The sequence below is a fragment of the Sinohyriopsis cumingii genome, chromosome 4 (assembly GCF_028554795.1).
Source record: "Sinohyriopsis cumingii isolate HCF-2022 chromosome 4, ASM2855479v2, whole genome shotgun sequence".
Classification (NCBI taxonomy): Eukaryota; Metazoa; Mollusca; class Bivalvia; order Unionida; family Unionidae; genus Sinohyriopsis; species Sinohyriopsis cumingii.
The window spans coordinates 16,152,142-16,173,331 of NC_142964.1; the positions used below are offsets into that span (position 1 = coordinate 16,152,142).

Below are 21,190 nucleotides of genomic sequence, written 5' to 3' on the forward strand. Positions count from 1 at the left end.
TCGTCTGCCAACATTGCCTGGATTTGGCTGAGTATGTTAGTAGAAATAGCTGTGGAAGCTTGATTTAAAAGTTCAGCCAGATGTTGTTTAAGAGACAAGGAGACGGTTAGGAGTATTTTTTTTTTTTTTTTTTTTTTTTTTTATTCATCAATTCCTTATTTATTTTGATTCCCTATCTTATTGGTTTGGAATGAAAACTTGTTTTTATGGTTGTTTGTATGTTATTATGGAGTCCTGTTTTAATTAATTCCTATTTTCCTATTTTAATTTTTTGTGGCCTTAATTGGTTTTTATCATTCGGGGTATGAACGGCTGTGTCAGTTTGTGAACCTACGAGACCTAGCAGGCCGTCATAATTCCCAAACAGTGATTTTGTAATATTCGTCCTTAACTGGTTTTTATTATTCGGGCTATGAACGGCTGTGTCAGTCTGTGAACCCACGAGACCGAGCCGGCCGTCATAATTCCCAAACAGTGATTTGTTATATTTTTAACTGGTCTTTGATTTACTTTCTTAGATTTTTTGAGTAGATTGCGCGTTTTAAGTGATAATCCAGGTAATATAAGTTTTGGGTTTTTGGGGGATGTTTTCCTTCACGTCCGCGCTTTTCGTATAAGAACCCACAGTGTTCGTCGTTCACACCATTCTACGGAATAACTGAGACAAAATGACTCAAGTATCAGTTTTATTTAATCTATTGAGAGACATCTATTTTTGGATAATGGATGTAGAATATGTGGTGGAAAGAATAGTAAAGGAATGGAGGCATGGAGATATGAAAGACTTGGTAACCAGTCAAGTTCAAGGTCTAAAGGCAGCCAGAGATATCATGGCAGGGATGATAGAAGAAGAAGTAATTAAGTCAAGAGGCTTCATTGACCCACCTTATGTCAGAGTGGGAAGTTTGAAGGAAGCACTGGATCATGTCATTCAAGTCCGGTGCTTCCTAGAAAAGATACTGTACTGGACAGAGTGGAGGAATGTAAAATAGGGGTTGGACAAGATGAAGAAAGGGGAAGATCTGATGAGAAAAGTGATGGAGGAAGAAGTAGAGAAGATTAAAGAGACATGGAGTAAAGAAAGAAAAGATCAGGAAAACAAAAAGAAACAGGCAGAGTTTGAGAGGCTCAATCAAAATTGGATCAAAGTCCAGGAAAAGTTCAGAGCATTGGGCCATCCTGACTGGATGCCAGAAAAGGAGAAAAAGAACACAGGAATAGTGGCAAAAGTGAGAAGATGGTTGAAGAAGTGAAGGAGTTAGAAGAAGAAGAAGAAGACGAAGAAGAAGAAACCCAAAGGTCCTTTTCAGGGCCACTCCAATATCTCGAAAAGACCTTGACTTTCATTGCCTACCCCTTTTTTATTTTTTTATAATTTTTTTTTTTTTTTTTTTTTTTTTTTGCCTATGTTAAATTCCCCTTGAGGCTCAACTTGCCCACGATTTTTTCCCATGTTAATTTCCCTTGAGGCTATCATAGCCCAGGGGTTTCCGTAATGTTAAATTTCCCATTGAGGCTATCATAGCCCAGGGTATTTTTTAATGCTAATTCCCACTGAGGCTAATCTAACCCCATTCACTGCTTACAACAACCACAGAAAACATGTTAATTGAAGAGTTTAAGAATTGTACCCATAATAATATCAAGGCCTGTCTTGATGAGCAAAATATGAAAATTTAGGAATGCTGCAGTACAGCCGATGGGTATTCACTGACTCACAACTTTTCATTTGTCAGTGATCCTTTCTCGTAACAGTTTCTTGGCAAATATCATCTCGTCTCATAATAAAACTTTCTGGCACAACGTTTAGAAATTAACTTATTTTCAAAATAATCATTGAAAAATAAACATGGATAAATAAACATGGAAAAATAAATATGGAAAAATAAACATGGAAAATATTACAGCACACCGCGTTGCGTTACGCGGTGTTTACTTTGCGTTTGTGTGTTTATTTTTCTATGTTTGTTTTCTCATGTTTATTTTTCCATGATGATTTTCCATATTTATTTTTCCATGTTTTTTTTTTCTTCTTCTTCAAATATATATTATAATGCATAGGGCACAGACATATTTTTTTAAAAAAGTTTTAATAATATATCCGAGGTCAGAAAAGAAAGTGATGAACAAATCGCGAAAGATCTTGGCAAAAAAATAATCGGTAAATTTACCTAAGGAGCATTAAATGATCATAGACGATATTGTACAAGATTAATTATAGACAATGCTGAACTAGATTTTATAATTACTGATACAATGAATAAAAATACATTTATAAGTCGAAGTATTATGTTAACTTAACAAACGGAACTAAATTAGGTGCAAATGTGAGTTATATTGATGGTGAGTCGCCACAATTTACTCAGTTAAGATCTTCAGTGCTCGCGTATGTTTCAATAAATTTATTATCGAGGGTAAATAGAGTTTCCAGGTTTGTGTCAGAGTCGCTACGGATTCATTTTATATCGATAAAATTTTTTAAGGATTGTTGGAAAAATTACATATTTGTACTTGTGCATCATGGGGTGAATGGAGAATAAAACAAGAAAATATATTCGATTATTCTGAATCCGCTGATATTTCGATTAAAGATATTTATTGCAAAAATAATAAAATATCAAAACTATCATCTGTACCGTCAGTGTATGATCCCGTAGCCAGACATAAAACAGTTTTTCTTAATGAACCAGGAAGATCTAGTAAAACAACTCGTGTGATTGAATTATTTCGGAGTTTGGATATGGTCGTTTTAACACCTACACACAGACTTGCAAGAGAAATACGAGAAAGAAATATTAAATCGTATACTTATCATAGCTTCTTCTGATGGAGCGGGAACACATGGACTCCTGATCGAATGTGTGAGAAACGTATTCCAATGATTATCGTTTGGGATGAATTATGTAGTGTCGTAAGAAACTCTTATTAACAAAAAATACAGCTGTGAGTATGTGTGGAGATCATGCACAACCACCACCCGTATTTGGACCGTCTCCACATAAATGGTTAAAAACGTTTGTAGATTATTATGAAGAAACAAATGATGATTATGGATCGCTTGATCCAAAATTGAATGAGTTTAAGAAATGAATAAGACTACAACCAGATATAATTCAGTGTGAAGTAGCGCGTATAATAATTTCAGAAATTCCTATTAATGATTTTTGGGAAACATGGAAACCATGTGACTTAATAGCAGTAAGATAGTTCGTGATACACTTCAGCAGAAATTATTTCAGCTACAACGAGAAAAGTTTTCAGAATTACCTGTACCATTGTGTTATCCCCGAGTGGCCGAGTGGTCTAAAGCGCTCACCGTTACGGATCACTGCCATCTCACCTCTGTCTGCGTGAGTTCGAGTCTCAGCCTCGGCTAACGTTGGTACGTGAGAAAGCCTGCCAGTAGCTTCTCATGGGTCGGTGGTTCTTCCCGGGGTTTTCCAGGGTTCTTCCTCCACCAATTATACTGGCCGCCATGTATAGCCTATCTTGTGCTGAAAAATGGCGTTAAACCCTACAACAACAACAACAACCATTGTGTTATCGACCAGCAGATACACGAAGACAGAATATTGAAGTTGATATACCAGGATCGTCAGAACGACGAAATCTTGTGTTAAATGATGTTGTTTTAGTTGATCTCAATGTTGTAGAGAGCGCATTAACTATGGACAAAACTCCATGGACGTTAGGATACGCAATGACAATTCATTCGTCGCAAGGACTAACCATCTCTGATACAATTGTTTGGATTGTCGATGATCGTATTGAATGGTCGAATTTAATTTATCTTGTAGTGTCTCGAGTCAGAAAAGTATCTCAGTTGCGAAGGGTTATCCCTGCAGAAGAAATAGCTCATGCCAACAACAACGAAGTTGTCAACGATGATATAATAAGAAGAAAAAAAAATAGCTAATTACAAACAATGTGACAAAAGAAAAATAAGCGCAACTTTGATCTTGACGTTGAATTTATCATGACATTAAAACAACAAGTGAATAATCATTGTGCGAATTGCAACAGAATAATGTTATGGAATAATATTCTTAATAATCCAAGACAATTTACCGTAGATAGAATTAATAATGATTTTGGTCATACACGGGAAAATGTGACGTTGACATGTCTTGAATGTAATCGACGTCGAGGTGCTAGTTATGTGAAGACGGTGGTAATTGTGTATCTTCAGGAATTACTTGCAATTGTTCACGTACAAATCCACGTTGAGGAGTAGTTGAATCTAATCCGTATATTGCAGGTCTACTCGTAGATGTAACCAAGCTAGAAATTGTATGTGTAGTAATACTCCAAATAGGATCAGTCGCTCTTTTTTAGCACGTTCAAGTCCACCAGGTTCATATAAATATCTGGCAGTCACATTACCTAATAATGGTTGCTTTGAAAATTCATGTCGTTGTATTGGTATATGCTTTTTTATGATTGCATTGATGGTTTTCATGGCAGTTGTTCGAGTTACTTCAGTATTTAATGCAGCTATTACACTTGGTAATCTTGCAACCCATTCTCGAGATCTCATATCTTGAAATATTTCCTTTGCGTATTGATAGCCAAATAACCGCTCAGCAAGTGTTCGATTAAATCGTTCAACAATTGCCTATCACGATAAATTGCAGTATGTCCTCGTCGTATTTTGACATTATGCGCTTCATCAACGACGATACTGCACCAAACAATTCTTTGTCAAGATCAACCTATACTAGTTGTGGCCATCGTAGACCACCACGTTGATAAATTCGTTCAAACGCAGAAGCAACTTCAGTTGTTGTTTTAGTTGATAATGGCTCCGCTTCCTTATATCTACTTGCAACACCAACGACAGTTAACGCGCATTTGTATGTATATTGGCGTTTACGTATTTTGATAGTATCGTGTGATAAAAGCAAAATATCTGCTTGATGAACTTCATTGGGAGTGCTGACATCATAATGTGCGTACTCGATTCGTTTAGGTGGTGGTAGATAAATTTGCCATATTGCCTGTCGTGCTACCCTCCCTGCGGCGGCGGCATGTGTAGCATTCGCTGCATCAGCAAGTTTATTAATCGCTGCTCTACCCGTATAATATCCTCTTGGGCTATAATAAATTAATTCCATTATAATAATCGGTTGATTAATTGCCAGCTCCTAATGCTAGTTTGCTTTTCATCGCGGATCTTACTAACCAATTAGCTAATGATTCACTGAAAGATTAATTTTTTTATAGAATTGAACGAGTGAATCAGCTTCACATCTGCAATATGTCGTTGTTGTAAATCCTTCACTCGATAAGCAACATCATGAATAGCACATACTTTATCAATTTCATTTATCGGATATTCACCAGGTCTTGGTTGATCTTGTTTATCAAGTCTGGTTCCAGGACCACAATAATTATATCTTGGAAGGTGTTTTTCTCCTGGGTATTTTCCCTATGGATTTCCTGTTAATTTTCCTAGCAAAGTTGCTATATCACCACCTGTCTTCGCGGAAGTAAATTTCTATTTTTTGTACCACATTTTACACATTTATCTGTAAGAGCATGTCTTTTATTTTTTGTCATGATTGTTGTTACTTCACTTGTAGGGGTGGATGCCCTGCATCTTACACAATATAAATTCATATTATTTATTAATTTCTCCAACATGGATATTATTGATTTCTCAGCGACACGAAAACAAGAGCCAGTAAAACATCATCCAGCGCTACCAAATTCTATCAGAGTAATTATTATAGGTTCATCTGGAAGTGGTAAGACACCATTGTTGCTTAATCTAATAATGGGATGGCTTAAGTGGGATAAGTTATATTTGGTAGCTCCGTCAGTTGATGATCAGAGAAGCTACGATGTACTAAAGGATTTTAATAAAAATGCAAGATTGTTAAATGAAGATGGTGATGATATTATTAATGTTATAACTAATATTGATGAAGCACCGTCCGTAGATGACCTTGATGGATTTGTAAATAATTTAGTAGTATACGATGATGTGATGCTGGACAAACAATCAAATCCAGCTGGAATATTTTATCGAGGCAGGCATAAAAATACTGATGTGATTTATGTAACTCAACGATATACACAAATTCCGAAAGTGATCAGAGATAACTGCAGTATTTTAGCTATATTTAACGGAGTCGATACACATACTCTGCGAAATTTTCATCAGACTTGGTGTTCCGGGGACATGGATATGATTAAGTTCAAAAACGTCTTTTCAAAAGCGCAAGCTACCCCACACGGATTTATAAAGATAAATTTACACGATCCTCGCTCGCGATATAGTATAGGTCTTGATAAAATCTTTGGATGAGAGGATTATAACAAATAAATAGCAGCAGAGAGGGCTCGACCTCAATGAGACGTCGGCGGGTAAACCTTCACGTACATATATTCATCGAAAACGACAAGGTGAAAAAACAAAGTAACAAAATAAACTAACCCATATAGAAACTCTCGATTAGTTAGAGGCTTCGGTTTGGCGTATTGACCTTGTGTTTTCATTTTCGTAGAAAGTTTTAGTTTTCAAAATGGGACGTCCTAAAGGTGGATTCGCCCTCTCTGCTGCTCACTTTGAAACCATTCGGCAATTCTTTGATCGATTTAGTGATGAAAATCTCACAATTAATTTAGATAAAAGTGAGCTTTTGCAGTACTTGTGTCACTTTTTAGGAGATATTGAGAGATATGGTCAGGTTAAACATGTAGAAATTAAGATCAAGGCTATCTTAAAATTTACATTGCTTGTTAGTACAAAGCATTTTGTGCAATTTTCGGATATGGTCGGATATTATCGGAGATTTTGGTAAAATTTCTCCATAATTGCCGAGTTTCTCCCAAATGTGTTGAGTACGACTTACGAGTTTAATTGGTCTGGCAAGTATCGAGAGTCTCTAGTAAAATTAAAAGCCGTACTTAAAGTTGCACCAGTTATTTCAGGTTTTACATTTTAGCCAATTATTTTAAATGCATGTTGGTGCAAGTGAAGTAGGGGTTGGTGGAGTAATGAGAATTTAATTTTTTGTTGAATTTTATGTAAATTCTTTGGGTTTGTTCGTTTTGTTGCAGAGTTAAGACCTAGAGTCGTTACGGTATACATCTTGTTTTTTCATAAGTCCGTTACGACTTATCTCTTGCATAGTTTTTAATACCTTCAATATGATTCATTTATTTGCGCCGAAGATTTGACGTGAAAGAAGTATTGGTACCCTATAATATTTAAGTGACTCGCTTCGTCAGTTTTCAGACTACTTATTGTAGGACCTACAGAAGTAGCTTATGCACGTATATTGAATACCGTATTTATAAGAATTAATCTAGCTGATTGGCTGGAAATAATTACCGGAAAAAAATAACCGTATTTGTTTCATAAGTATCTGGGTATGGGTAAATTGTACACGTTATTATGATTGAATCTAAAATTAATTTTATTTTATTTCTATCGCCTTATAGATTACACTGCCTATTGATAGGGTTATCGTTGTTGGGCAAGTTTTTGTCATTGCTTACAGCATCAAATTTAGCGCTCACTTGTAACATATCAAAGCCATAGAAAAGTACCCAGATAAAATATGTACAGGACCCTTTGTCAAACATGTTATGAGCCAGAGTGGCTGAATTTGTATGTAATATTACGTAAAAGCCGTATGTTGTCTAAGCTTTTCGACATTCGTTTGCTTACAGCAGCAATGTTTAGTCACGCAGGGGTTGCTTATTAAATGCACTGTAATGTATTTTATCAGCATTGCTATTAAACATTAGTGACACCAGAAACTTGTGTGCTGTAAATTGGAGTTCAAAAATATTTAATTAATAAATCTCAGCATTCAAAATTGTAACTGTATGATTGCTATTTTTAAGGTAGAGGGACAATTAGGTACAGTTCTTACGCTAAAATGCTGTGTAAGTGGGGTTGCATGACCACAAGATGTTCGGTGTGATATCTTGCTACACTAACTGGGGAATATATTCATATTATATTTGTTCCTTTTTTGTAATTTCCATCCATTTTCTCAAATGTTTAATCGATTTTATTACTGGTAGATTTTTCTTTGCGTTAGGTACATTGATACATCAGGTACATTGATACATATGGTACATTGTTGCATATGGTACATTGATTGATACATATGGTCCAGGAACATTCCTTTTTATGATCAGTAAAGTATTTAACTTGGAATTTTATTTTTTACTGAAAGGGACAGGTTTGGTTTTATCAAGTATAGTGAAGACTGAAATCTGTAAAGGAATGTTGGGTTCGCGGATTTAATGCCCTTTTCTAGATTTAATGCCCTTTTCTAGACTGATTGCCCTTTTCAATTGCAATAAATATATATATGCACTCATTACGCATACATATTCGCCATATATACTCTTCTAAAATAATAAGTGCAAATGATTATTTTATATCTACATGTTAACTTCTTATGCCAGCATCTTGTTGTAGTGTGGATTAAAATTCATTTAAGTTCAGAAATTCACATATGAAAGAAACTACCTCTCTTGGGATGTATAGGGAAGTTTCAGAGGCAAAACTGATTCCCTTGTGGAAAAGTTATCAATTTATCATTGCAGAAAGTCAGAGGCATTTAATTATTGTATGTTCCATGGAATGAGCGTCTGAATGTATATTCAATATCGAGAAACGAAGGTCGCTTATTGGCTGAAATAAATTATGGGAACAAAATTAAATTAAAGTATTTTGTCCAAAGAAACCTGCGTTTTGGTCGCTGTCGTCACAAATACAATACTTGCTATTAAGGTGGAGACCTCACCTGACCAGATTTGTATAGCGAGAACATGTATCAAAATAAAGGTGGGATACATATCCTTTTCATCTTTATTCAAGGCTTACATTTGAATAGATAAGACGTGAGCGTGATTTGCCGATCTTACCACAAAAGTACAGTAATTTTGTCCCAGTATCAATGTTACGGTCTATGTGACATGAATTAGTTTATATATGCCCTATTTCATAGCAGGCAATAGAACGATTACGATCGTCAATACAATGCACACAACAGGCGCTGGTCACAAGATATGTACGTCATAGCCATATTTCTTGTATGCGTAGGTGAGTAACGGTTGGATACCCGTTTGTTTGGTATGCCAGTTCTTTTTGATGCCATGTATACTGCTAGCCGATATATTGATGGCAATATTTCGCAGTGCACAAAACACGTAGCTTGCAGGATCAAAACACTTTTCAACGAGACCAAAATTTGCATGACACAGTTGCCAACTTTTGGTTTCTTTTAAAGACGTGGAGCTAGTGTTGGTCCCGAAAGCTATTTTTGTCTGGCTCGATAAGGGCAGTCGTCCGTAACTCTCAGACCACTACTGCCTTAATCTGATACCCATTGATCACTTTTTGTATGACGCATTCACATTGTGAGTGAAGCTACTGAGACAGAACCAAACTTTATTATTAGCATTCTGTATATAAACCAGTACATGTGTGCTGGAGTGGACCAGTACGGTGTGTTCTTTATGCTTACATGTGGGACGATTTGGCATTCTGTTTATAAACCAGTACATGTGTGCTAGAGTGGACCAGTAGGGTGTCTTCTTTATGCTAACCTGTGGGACGATTTGGCATTCTGTTTATAAACCAGTACATGTCTGCTAGAGTGGACCAGTAGGGTGTGTTCTTTATGCTAACCCGTCGGACGATCTGGGATTCTGTTTATAAACTAGTACATGTGTGGTAGAGTGGACCAGTAGGGTGTGTTCTTTATGTTAACATGTGGGGCGATTTGGCATTATGTAAGTTATGGTAAGTTTATTTTCATTTGTCATCTAAAACATATTTAATCCATATGGTTTCTGAAATCAATTTCGATATATTTATGCACTGCTTACAGAGGGTTCTCACTGATATTTTGAAGAACAACTACTGATACTATTGTACGAAATGCACCTATTTCATCCAAGACTAATGATTCATGTGTTTTTATTTTCTTTAAACAAATATTAGAATAATATATTGTGAAGTAAACTGTATCTCGGTCTGAAAGCAAATAAAACAGTATAAGACGATATATCATAACATTCTGAGCTTTACTCAATAGGGGTTCACATAATTCAGATCGATTTTTGTTGTTGTCCCATGACAGATCCATTGTTATTTCAAAATCTGAGTGTTGCATTAGATCAGGAGGACTACACTGTACAACACGATACAAAATAATATGACCGATACCCAGAATGGTACATACATAAAACAAACAAAACTAAACATTTTTTAAGATCAGAGTGAAATGAACCTTAAAAAGAAACACAGGGATGTTCAGAATTTTTACAAAAAAATGTTTACCAATATCACACAATTGAAGTACAATAGCTTTCTATCTGACCTACTGATTGAGAGAGAGAGAGAGAGAGAGAGTTGTTGTTGTTGTAGGGTTTAACGCCATTTTTCAGCACACGATAGGCTATGCATGGCGGCCAGTATTAATGGCGGAGGAAGAACCCGGGAAAACCCCGGAAAGACCCACCGACCCACGAGAAGCTACTGGCAAGCTTTCTCACATAGCCACAGACATGTAGCATGATGTCCGACCCAGCCACATTAACCTGACACCGAGCCGAACAGTCCATGCACGAACCTCATAATGCTTAGCGCCAAGCGATTAAAATGTCTGGCTATGTTTGTGTGTGAAAGATCGAGGCAGAGAGAGAGAGAGAGAGAGAGAGAGAGAGAGAGAGATGGAACGAAAAGAGATTTATTCACAAAAGGGGGATTGGTACCATGTGCGCATAGCATTTAAGGTGTTTGTATGTGTGTGAAACATACATAATTTCACATGGTTTAGTAGGGTGTGTGTGTATGTGAGAGAAAGAGAGAGAGAGAGAGAGAGGATGGTGAGAACTAATTAGAGAGATTTCATTATAAATGCGTGTTTATGTTTTTTTTTTTTTGTTGTAAATACTTTGCTCATAGTTACAAAATAAAATAAAAACATGCTGTGTATTTTTTGGTATATTTTCAACATTAATAAAAACTGATAAAGTTTCATGAATGCATCCAGCAGGAAATAACACCCCATGGAAATCTGATATTATCGTAAAATATCACAGGAATGAATCGTCTCAATACTAAAAAATTTCTTTGCTAAGCTTCAATATGATGTTGTCACTGAAAAAAAAATCACATCGAAACACTCCGTTGTGTTTATGCATCAGCATATCTTTCTTTCATCCAATTCTGTTTTCAAACCATGGATTATGTATCTAGATTACCAACGCGTGGAGTAAGCAACTTTCACATATCTCTCTCTCTCTCTCTCTCTCTCTCTCTCTCTCTCTCTGAATGTTCAGGCCACAATGCGTTCAATTCATTTTTAACCAATGAGATTTTGTTGACCGATTAATGATGGATTGTAAAATTGTTTCGGTTCGAGTTTCGACATGAACGTTAGATTTAATATGATCAGTGACATGAACCCTGTAAGGAAACACTGAGTGGTTTTATATTTTTCACTTAGAAATTTTGAAATACGCGACCATAGGTAGACACACGGTTAGAACTTAGTCAACTCATATTGGAATCAACAATCATAAAGAAAAAGATCATTTGTTTTACCTCAAGTCCCTCGTGGAGATTTCATGTTTCTAGGACTAGATTTCCCAGACGGAAAACACATTAATTTTTATGATCACAGTTTTTTAAGTTTATGAAGAAAACATTCCAAATCCTTTTTGGATCATTACTGAGAACAAGGTACCAAATTTCCACAAGTTATCATGAAAGGAGCTAAATGTATGCTCATGAAAGTGGGAAACGTACAATATAAATATGACATGAGTTGTTTAGACATATCTTTGGCTACAAAGCATAAAACGTTTATGACAGAAACAGCTAAAGGCTATTTTCACCACTTGTTTAATATTGAATCCAGTCAACTTATTGTGCTCCCGCATGTGCCCGAAGTTCATTGCAACGAGCCAGACGGTATGCAACGTATATCTATCCTATATAGGCATTTCACGACAATGTTGTGGAACATTTCGACAATTATTTATGGATCGCAGAAGTACCAATCAATGATGGAAAGTAAAAGCATAATAATTGGTGCGCAGATAATAGCTCGCCCCAGGAACAAACTGGCTATAATATCACCTGAATTCATTTAACCGGTCAGTCGTCGACATTGAACAAAAGTTTTGCGCTGGCTACATTACCTGTGTGATACTCAAAACACGAGCATGCAACGTACCAGAAACAATGTAGTAGAAACCAAATTTGATTTTATTCCGTGAATGGTTGGGAAAATGAAAGAACACAGATCGTACACGATTACAGGGAACTTTATTTCACGGATGTCTTACTTTTTTCCCGCAATGAAACTTGAAAAAATCCTTTCTTAGAATTAAGCTGGAAAGATTTGTACGACGAAACATACCAACTACGCCAGTACTTAGAAAGTAAAGGAGATAAAGTGATAGAATTTTGTTAACACAGTGTTCCAAAATAATCCAAAAGTAAATGCGTCATCTAGGAGTACGACATGGTAGACATCGACGTTTTGAATCATCGCGAACGATTGTTTGGATGACGAATCAATCCTACACGAGTCTACGAATTTTGGCACTTTCCTACAACGGAGTAGTGCCAACAGGATGACTATAACTCTAGTGAAGGGATTTGTTCAGTCTACAAGGGGGAATTTAAAACCAAATTTGAAATGAGAAGCTAGTGGCTATCCTTCTTGACGTCCGAATCCAGAAGATAAAGACGGTTTCAAAGAATAATACCAGTCCTTACAAGGCATCATTTTAGAACAAATGGAAACAGAACGAAATAAGACAAGGGTTTTCTAAAGTCATGCTGAATTGTTTTCTTGAAAAACCTACTTTTTGTCCAATAGTTTCAGGGATGGAATACTTGGTCCGTACAAGTCGATACTTTCATCTCATCGACAACTAAGAAAACACTCATCTAACATACATGTGGAAATCATGCGCAAAGATTTTATTTTGGCAAATTTAGAAGAAATTATTTAGCTTGCATTACCCCACGCGTTTAGCAATACCATACGTGACAGACGATGCCTATTTAAAATTGTACTCCATCATAGAACCTTTGGAGGACCTAATCCTTCGCATCGACGTCGACTGTTGCATTTACAAAGGTCGACTGAGAGCCTATCACCCACGCGTAGATGACCATTTAGAATTATCCCGATGAAACTATCTTAAGCTTTGCTAGTGACGGTATTGCAAATTGCACGCTCGTGTCTTTGATTGATTAAAGTAATGTAACACGAGATTCTAAATCTTGACTTTAAGTGAGAAAATACTTTCGTCCTTTTTCAGATGATATAATACAATAGGATCAGGATCGCACCAGACGTTTTGAGAAAATGGGAACGAGCACTGTAAACATAATTTTCAGCGATGACAAAGTGATATACCATCCATGTGATACCGTGAGTGGAACGGTGAAGCTTACTGTGGGTGATCCAATATGCGTGAAAGGTATATATATATATATATATATATATATATATATATATATATATATATATATATATATATATATATCATGGTTATGTCTCATTCCGCTTTCTATTCTGCCTTCGTCTGGGGAACTCGAATCCTCTTGAGAATTTAAAACCTACTGCAAAAGAGAAATTTTGTAACTCTGATGTACTATTACTAATGTTCAAATATTGATCAGTCTTAGTTTAAAAACAAGGTCAATTCTGCAAGCTACTACAGAATATAAAGAAAACTAGTTTTAGATGTCCAAGAAGTTCGTTTTTGTATGTGTGTGAGCACTTATACAGTGGTATCCTTTATTACTCCATCCATGATTGTGCATAAGTGCGCTAGTTCACGTGTTTGTATTTGTACCATTTGCTCGTCGTGTTATACCATGTGTGATAGTGATAAGGGTGTTTGTTTTTTGTTGTTGTTGAGTTTAATTATAGTGGTGTGCGCACAATTGTGCATGTGCCACTTTTTTCTGACTGCACCGCAGCCTGCTAGTTGTTCCTGGAGAAGGGAATGGTGCCACCTCCCCCAGGCTTTTATGGATTCAAGGAACCCTGATAGTTTGGCCTCAATCTGTGGGTCCATAAATGTTCCTTACAGCTGAATGGTTGGCTGTCAGTAGTGAAGGGGGGCACCCTACGGACAATGGGAATTAGCATTACAGACCCCCTTGGGCAAATCTACGGACAATGGAAATTTAACATGGAGAAAAATCGTGGGCAAATCTACGGACAAGGGGAATTAACATGGGAATAAATCGTGGGCCACTTTACGGACAAGGGGAATTTAACATGGCGATAAATCGTGGGTCACTCTACGGACAAGGGGAATTTAACATGGGATTTTTTTTAAAAATTTTTTTAAAAAAAGGGGTAGGCAATTCAAAGACTATCTCTTTTCTAGAAATATGGCTGGCCCTGAAAAGGGCCTTTGGGTTTTCTTCTTCTAATTTCTTCTTTTCCTCCACCAAGTTCTTATTTTATCTCCTACACTCTTCTTCTCTTTCTTTTTTTTCTTCTCCTCCTCCTCTTCTTTCTTCTTCTCTTCCTCCTCTTCTTTCTTCCTCTTTTCATTTTCTTCTTCTTTTTCAATTTTTTCGTTCCAATTGCGTATTCTTATTCTTTCCTCTTCATCCTCCTTCTCCTCCTTGATCTCTTTCATTACACCACTAATCTTGTCCTTTGCTTTCCTTAAGTTATTAATTTCCATCTTCACACGATGGGGACTATAGGAATAATGGTCTTCAACCAGTCTTAACAGCATCTGTTCCATTATTCCTAAGTTGTCTAAAACGTCTTGCAAGGTTTGTATTTTGTCCATTTGGTTTGACGCCATCTTCTTTTTATTCTTTGCAGAATGGCTTGAACGACGAATACTGTGGGTTATTATAGTGAAAGCGCGGACGTGATGGAAAACATCCCCTAAAAACATAAAATTAATCTTACCTAGATCATGACCCATCAACGCGCGTACGTGAAGGAAAACATCCCCCTACTTTTTCATTTCATATAATATAACCCCAACTATACTCTTCACATACTCTAAGAAACCCATAATCTACTATCCACACCAACCTACTTTATCACTTACAAACACAAACACACAATCACACAAACACATACCCTCACATTTTTATAAAAAAGAGTTAGTGTTTATATTCACACTACTCTACCTACATACATTGGCAAATTGATCGTTATTTCTTTTCTAGAGTATTGGGTAGCCCTGAAAAGGGCTGTTTTGTTTGGAACTTCATGGGCACCTGGTTAATGGTGGCACCTTCCAGGCCTGGCGCCACATACGCATCTTATCCCCCAGTTACTTTTTACCTTTTGGGGGGAGAGAGCAGAGGCAGGATATGTCGCTTCAGAATCCCAATTTTCGCTCTCTGGGATTTTGAAATTTCTTCTCTCCTTTTCCTCCTCCTCTTCTTTGTTTCTTCTTTCCTCTTTATATCTTCTTTCTTCTTCTTCTTTATATCTTCTCTCCTCCTCTTCTTTGTTTCTTCTTTCCTCCTCTCTTATCCTTCCCTCCTCGACAATGGCTTCCGCGGCCAGTTCATTTAATATGCGCCTGGCATATTCCAGATGCACATGAAGCTCCAACAGTTTCTCAAGTCTCGTGTTCATTTTTTGGTGTTGATCAATCAACAAGGGTAGCTGGACTGCCGAACGAGTTTCAATTTATACTGAAAGCGCGGACGTGAAGGAAAACATCCCCCTAATAACATGAAATGGATCTTACCTAGATCATGACCAAAAACAACAACAACGCGCGGACCTAAAAGAAACACTCACTCACTTTTTATGCTACCCATCACTATTGTAAAATTTTTTATAAATCACTTCAATAGACTATCCACTTACGCAAAGCAATCCAATCTAACCCCAAATATACACCTCAAACAGCCCAAAAAAAACAAAACATCATTTTAATCTACTATCCACACCAACCTACTTTATCACTTACAAACACAAACACACAAACACATACCCTCACATTTTTTTATAAAAGAGTTAGTGTTTATTTTCACACTACTCTACCTACTCACATTGGCAAATTAATAGTTATTTCTTTTCTAGAGTATTGGGTAGCCCTGAAAAGGGCTGTTTTTTTTGTTTTGCTATGGCATTCTTTTTTAGTTTCTAAGAATGCGATGTCCTCTGAGGATAGACTTTCTGGCAATAGGTCTGCTTCTTCGGAAAGAGAAGAAGAACTCTTTGGTGTCGATACGGCAATCTACAAAGCCTCTGTCAGGTTCAGGTTGCTGCTGCTGCTGCTGTTCTTGTTGTTGCTGTTGCTGCTGTTTTTGAAGTCTGTACTTCTCTGTCCATTCTTCTTTTTCCCTGTTCACTTCTTCTCTGAAGAGCTCTTCTATTAGGTCTTCAGTGATTTTTAACATTCTCACATTCTCTATTTCTTCTGGCTTCGGTATCAGACTGTGTCTGACCCTATGCAAATTCACGTAGGCTTCGTTGAGCTTAGCTAGTTTGGAGCACATCTTCTTAGGAGGATGAGTCGACAATGGATGGTTAGACTGGGAACAACCCGGTTCTTAAAGTCAAAGCGCGGACGTGAAGGAAAACATCCCCACACGGTTTTCGAGCCGCAACGTTTAGTGAGTGTCATGAGAGGGATAGTAAGAAATGAAAGAGCATCAATCCAATATTCTTATAGCTAAACAAAAGACAAAGGCATTTTTTCCAAACACAATATTTTTTTATTCAAAAATCACTTAACACTAAACAACAACATTTCTAACATTTTTAACAATAATCCAACACTATAACATCAAACAATTTTTTTCAAATCACAAACATTTTTTCTCAATCTACAATCTACTTTGAACAGGGCTGACAACGTTGTGAATGAAATTGTGATTTCCACTGTTGGAAATCATTAGGCCATTGATGGACACTACGTTTCCTAGCTTGAGACAAAAGATAAGCATAATGGTCACAAAACCATCGATCTACTTTCACATCGTTTCTAGCAGAAGAACGAGGATCGAAATGAGTCACTAAATGTTCTAAGGAATAGCCCAGGCTGCGATGATGCAGAAAATACACACAGTACTGTCCACACACCAAGGAATCTGTGCCTTGTAATTTCACGTTATTGAATCGGGTGGTTTGAGCATTTCTTCTCATAAAGTCGATGATATCGTCTTCCAAAGGGGGCAATCCGTACGAATCGAAATATTCCACACATCCTTCTTGAGGAAAGTAGACGGCTACCCAGTGGGTTCCTGGGAGATGACTGTCGTCCGTGTTGATCACGTAAGCTTGATGGTCTTTAGGTTTGCGATGAGGGAGTTCATCTTTAGCACAGACGACAGGATTCCAAGAAGACGTATACGAACTGTGGTTCAAAAGGTAATAAAGTTCCCAGGTATCCATTGTTTTGTGTTTTTTTCTTCACAGGTAATAATACGTCGTCAATTCGATCCTGACTTTTTGCTTGAAAATGTCTGACGAATAAACGGTTATTCGTTCTGTTTCCTCACTCTGATTCAGGAGAGCTTCGATACGATGGATCTCTTGAGTGGTTAATGGTGGACAAGAATGTTCACGCAAGTCTTTATACCACTGGTGCAACACGTCTTTGTTCGAGATGAGACTCCAAGCTTCGTCCAGATACTCGTCCAATTTTTCTTCTTGACTTAACATCAGGCATTTATCGTGTTGAATTTGACTGGGATGATCGTTTTGACATCCATAGCAATTTTTCTTGATCAATTCTGTTATTTTGTCGACCAAGTGTTTGGCAAAACAGGAGACTAAATGGGCTTCTTGTTCTGGCCATCTCGATTTCATCATGATCACTTCTTCTTCCACAGTCTCCTCACATTTCATGTCCAAAGTTTCTCCACTAGGTAAAGAGGGATAACAGTCTTCCATGGCTTTCTAATAATCTAGAATGACTTCTCTCAAACTGTTGATTTCTATGGTATTATCGAATTCTGCATACAGGATGACGTTCACTGTCTGTTTCAGTGGTTCTGCAAACTGAAGTTCCACACGAATCTGACCAGATTTTATAGGGTGGAAATGTCCCTCGTCGCTGCCTTGGTCTGGAGTGAAATCGAAAGCCCACAAAGCATAGCCTCCTGCATAATCCTTGTACTCAATGCCGTGACTGGTGTTGGTTCCTAACTGGCCGGTGGCTTCGTACAGGGACAAGTACGATCTCAAGTAATTTTTGTTGGCAAAGTCAGGTTCGAAAGGTCGGGTACACAAGGTCTTGCCATCGCGATTGACTTCGACTTTCTTCACGTTGAAGTGTTGAAAGTTGAAAGGATTTTCTTTGATGGCTCCGTTGAAGGCTGAATTCAGGACCATACCAAGGATTAAACGCTTGGGTAGCTGTCCTTGAAACAGATGATCTTCGATCATGGATTGCTGTCCAGCAGGAATGGTGAACGTTTTCACTTCCACACGTCGTATGGGATACTTGGCGGTCGTTCTGCTCAACGTTTGACTGATGTCGTTACCTACTTTGGGTAACACTTCTACGCGTCGTACGTAGAGTTTGGCTTCTTGGATTATGCTTTTAGGAGCCTTATCAAGATTAGCAGCCTGCAAATGGAAAGTGGCACTGCTGCGATTCAGTCTCAAGCGAACATTGACCCCGTTCAGCAAATATTTCTCTTGCAACCACATGTCCAAATGCAAACGATCCATCAGTTCTAAACTTTTCTTGTTTAAGATTTTGTTTTCTCTTACCTCAAAGCCTTCATTGCTTTGATCTATTTCGTCTAACTTGTCCGGTGTGTCATCTACCCACAGCACACAGGCATCGAGATGACTTGTCTTGGCATCTGTTCCGTACGTCAAGAGATTTTCCAGGTAGGCACGGTAAGGGTATGTATCCATGCTGCTGCTGACCAGTTTGTTATTCAAGTACAAATCCACTGAGCTGAACAAGGAATGCATGAAATTGTTGACGGGAGCTATATTATCATCCTCTTCTACTCCTTTATCATCTTTTTTTACAACTTGGACTTTTAAGTACAAGTAACTGCTATTCAGATCGATGTAATCTTCGGGCTGTCCCTTGATTTCAAACTCGATGAGAGCGGAATCGGTCAATGAGGAGACGGGGTGAAATTCCACCCATTGGGATTCTTGCATGGTCATCATGGTGGGGGGGCATGGCAAACAGATCCAGTTCCGTCTTGGAACAAGCGCAAGACTCTCGGTGCATCATTTTGTTCTGTGTTTCAATAATCGAAAACGTCTAAGTCTCGAACGGTTCTTCTTTTCTTGGCCTTTCTAGCTTGAAGTCTGGTGAAAGGGTGTTTTCTTCTTCGTCGTCTTTTTCTGCCTTGTCCTTGCTGAATGCCTGACTCGGTAGCGTGCAGGGCATTTATAGGTGTGTCTCGTCGGCCTAAAATGTCTTTGCCCGTTTGCAGCAAGACATTTTTGCCTGCCCTCATGAAGGCTTCTTTAGGGTTTTGTTTGTCGATGATGACATTTTGGAGAAATTCTTTGCCTTGCGTCAGTGCCGCATCTTTCAAGGCGTGCAATCCGCGTGTCACCATCGGTTTCAACACCGGGGCCACCGAACGAAAGGCCGATTTTAACATGTCTCCTAAACCGTGTCCTCGCTGTCGAGCCACCCCTTGGTACACTGGATACATGACTTACTTACGAGTCGTGAGAGAACCGTTTTCGAAAATGGAGTTTCACCGTGACTTTTCCTTTGGTGAATGGAATATTTTGTCCCAAATCTCCTTTTATAGTAATGTTGACCGTGTCCAAATACGACTTGCTGACAGGCAAATAGTGAGGATGGACAAATTCGCGGTGGACGTGATAAGTGTTTCCACCTTCCTCGTCAGCGTTTGTGGCAGAATCCACTTTGAAAGGAATGACACGCAGTAACGGCACGGAGGTGTGTCCCACTACGTTGTATTCCACCACATCGGAGTACACGAAGATCAAATTCAGTCCTTGGTTCAGTTCTACCGGGAAACGAAAATACTTGGCAAAAGAGTCGTTGTCATAAATGACTGGTAATTCGGGGGATTTTTTTTGTTCTCCTATCTGCCTCATCTCCATGTCACCGCCCAATATGTCAAACAATTCAGGACAAAATAAGAAAGACATGAATTTTTTGGACCCCTCAGAAAATTTCATCAGAAAGCGACGAGCTATTTTGTGGTATTCCAGGGTGACACTTTTTTGGACATTCCCCAAAGCTTTCAGAAACACGCCATTAAACTTGGAGGCTATGGCGCTGACCAAATGATGACCACTGAAATAATAGCCTGGGAGAATGGACAAGTTGTAGGTCCACGTTTTAGTTTTGTCATCATAGGTTTTATTGGTATATGTGCCAATCTTATCCAACTCATCTTGCAATTGTTTGTCATGAACTTCTACCTTAAAATAATTTTGATTGGGAATGACATTGTGGACTTGGGTTGGGTGAATCATTTCCACTAAAGCCACTTCCCAATGGGCTTCGTGATCTAAGGGGATGGCTTGAGGTAATTTGGCCGTGTAACAGCACAACGTGTTGTTGGGAAACACCTCCATGGAACTGTCACTGGGTAAGGTTAAGTAAAATTGATTTTGGTGACTCATAATTCCAGAGTTCTGTGGCTGTCCGAGGGAATATTAGTGGATGTCAGAGGTGTGTCTCCGCCCAAAATGGGGTTCTGGTTGTGGTTGTTGTTGGAGTGGTGACTGGCACTGGCACTGGACACAACGTTCCCGTTCGAGGAGAATTTCAGGGAGGGATTGGGAAGCAGGTAACCGATGCAACTGCTCAATAAAATGGTCCACAATTGTTTGTCTCCTTGTTGCAAACTCAAATTGGCGATGGCTGCCCCGATGACACAATACACCACGAAGATTTGGCAGAAAAAGACGATTTGCGTTTTAGGCACACGTTCTCCACACCACACCCACAAGGGTTGTTTTTGTAAATCTTGCACAGAAGAACTAGGGGAAGAAGGAGTGGTCGACGTAGCTGCGTCTGCTGAGTGAAAGGGCATGATGGTCACTTCTTCTTTTTATAGTCGATGACTTGCGAAGCGTCGATCCAAGAATCGAAACTGGGTGGATATCCTTTCCAACGTACTTTGACTTCTTTGACACGTCGTTTGCCCACTTTACGGGTTCTGCTTTCGAGAATGCTTTCGATGTCGTACACGTCGTCTTCTTTTTTGGTGACACGTTGTAACTCG

General features: G+C 38.2%; 1 protein-coding gene across 3 annotated transcripts in view; it reads left to right on the forward strand.

The window, feature by feature from the left end:
* LOC149800667 (arrestin domain-containing protein 3-like) overlaps positions 1 to 21,190 on the forward strand; it is a 331,927-nt gene that overhangs the window by 254,940 nt on the left and 55,797 nt on the right. The window contains exons 1-2 of one of the 3 annotated variants that reach the window (XM_089954708.1): positions 9,185 to 9,762; positions 13,315 to 13,476. In XM_089954708.1, coding sequence (XP_089810834.1) covers positions 13,362 to 13,476 — 115 coding nt within the window. In that variant the 5' untranslated portion in view covers positions 9,185 to 9,762; positions 13,315 to 13,361. Of the gene's footprint in view, positions 1 to 9,184; positions 9,773 to 13,314; positions 13,477 to 21,190 lie in introns of those variants that run through there. The other 2 variants (XM_089954707.1, XM_089954709.1) reach the window with 2 other exon arrangements.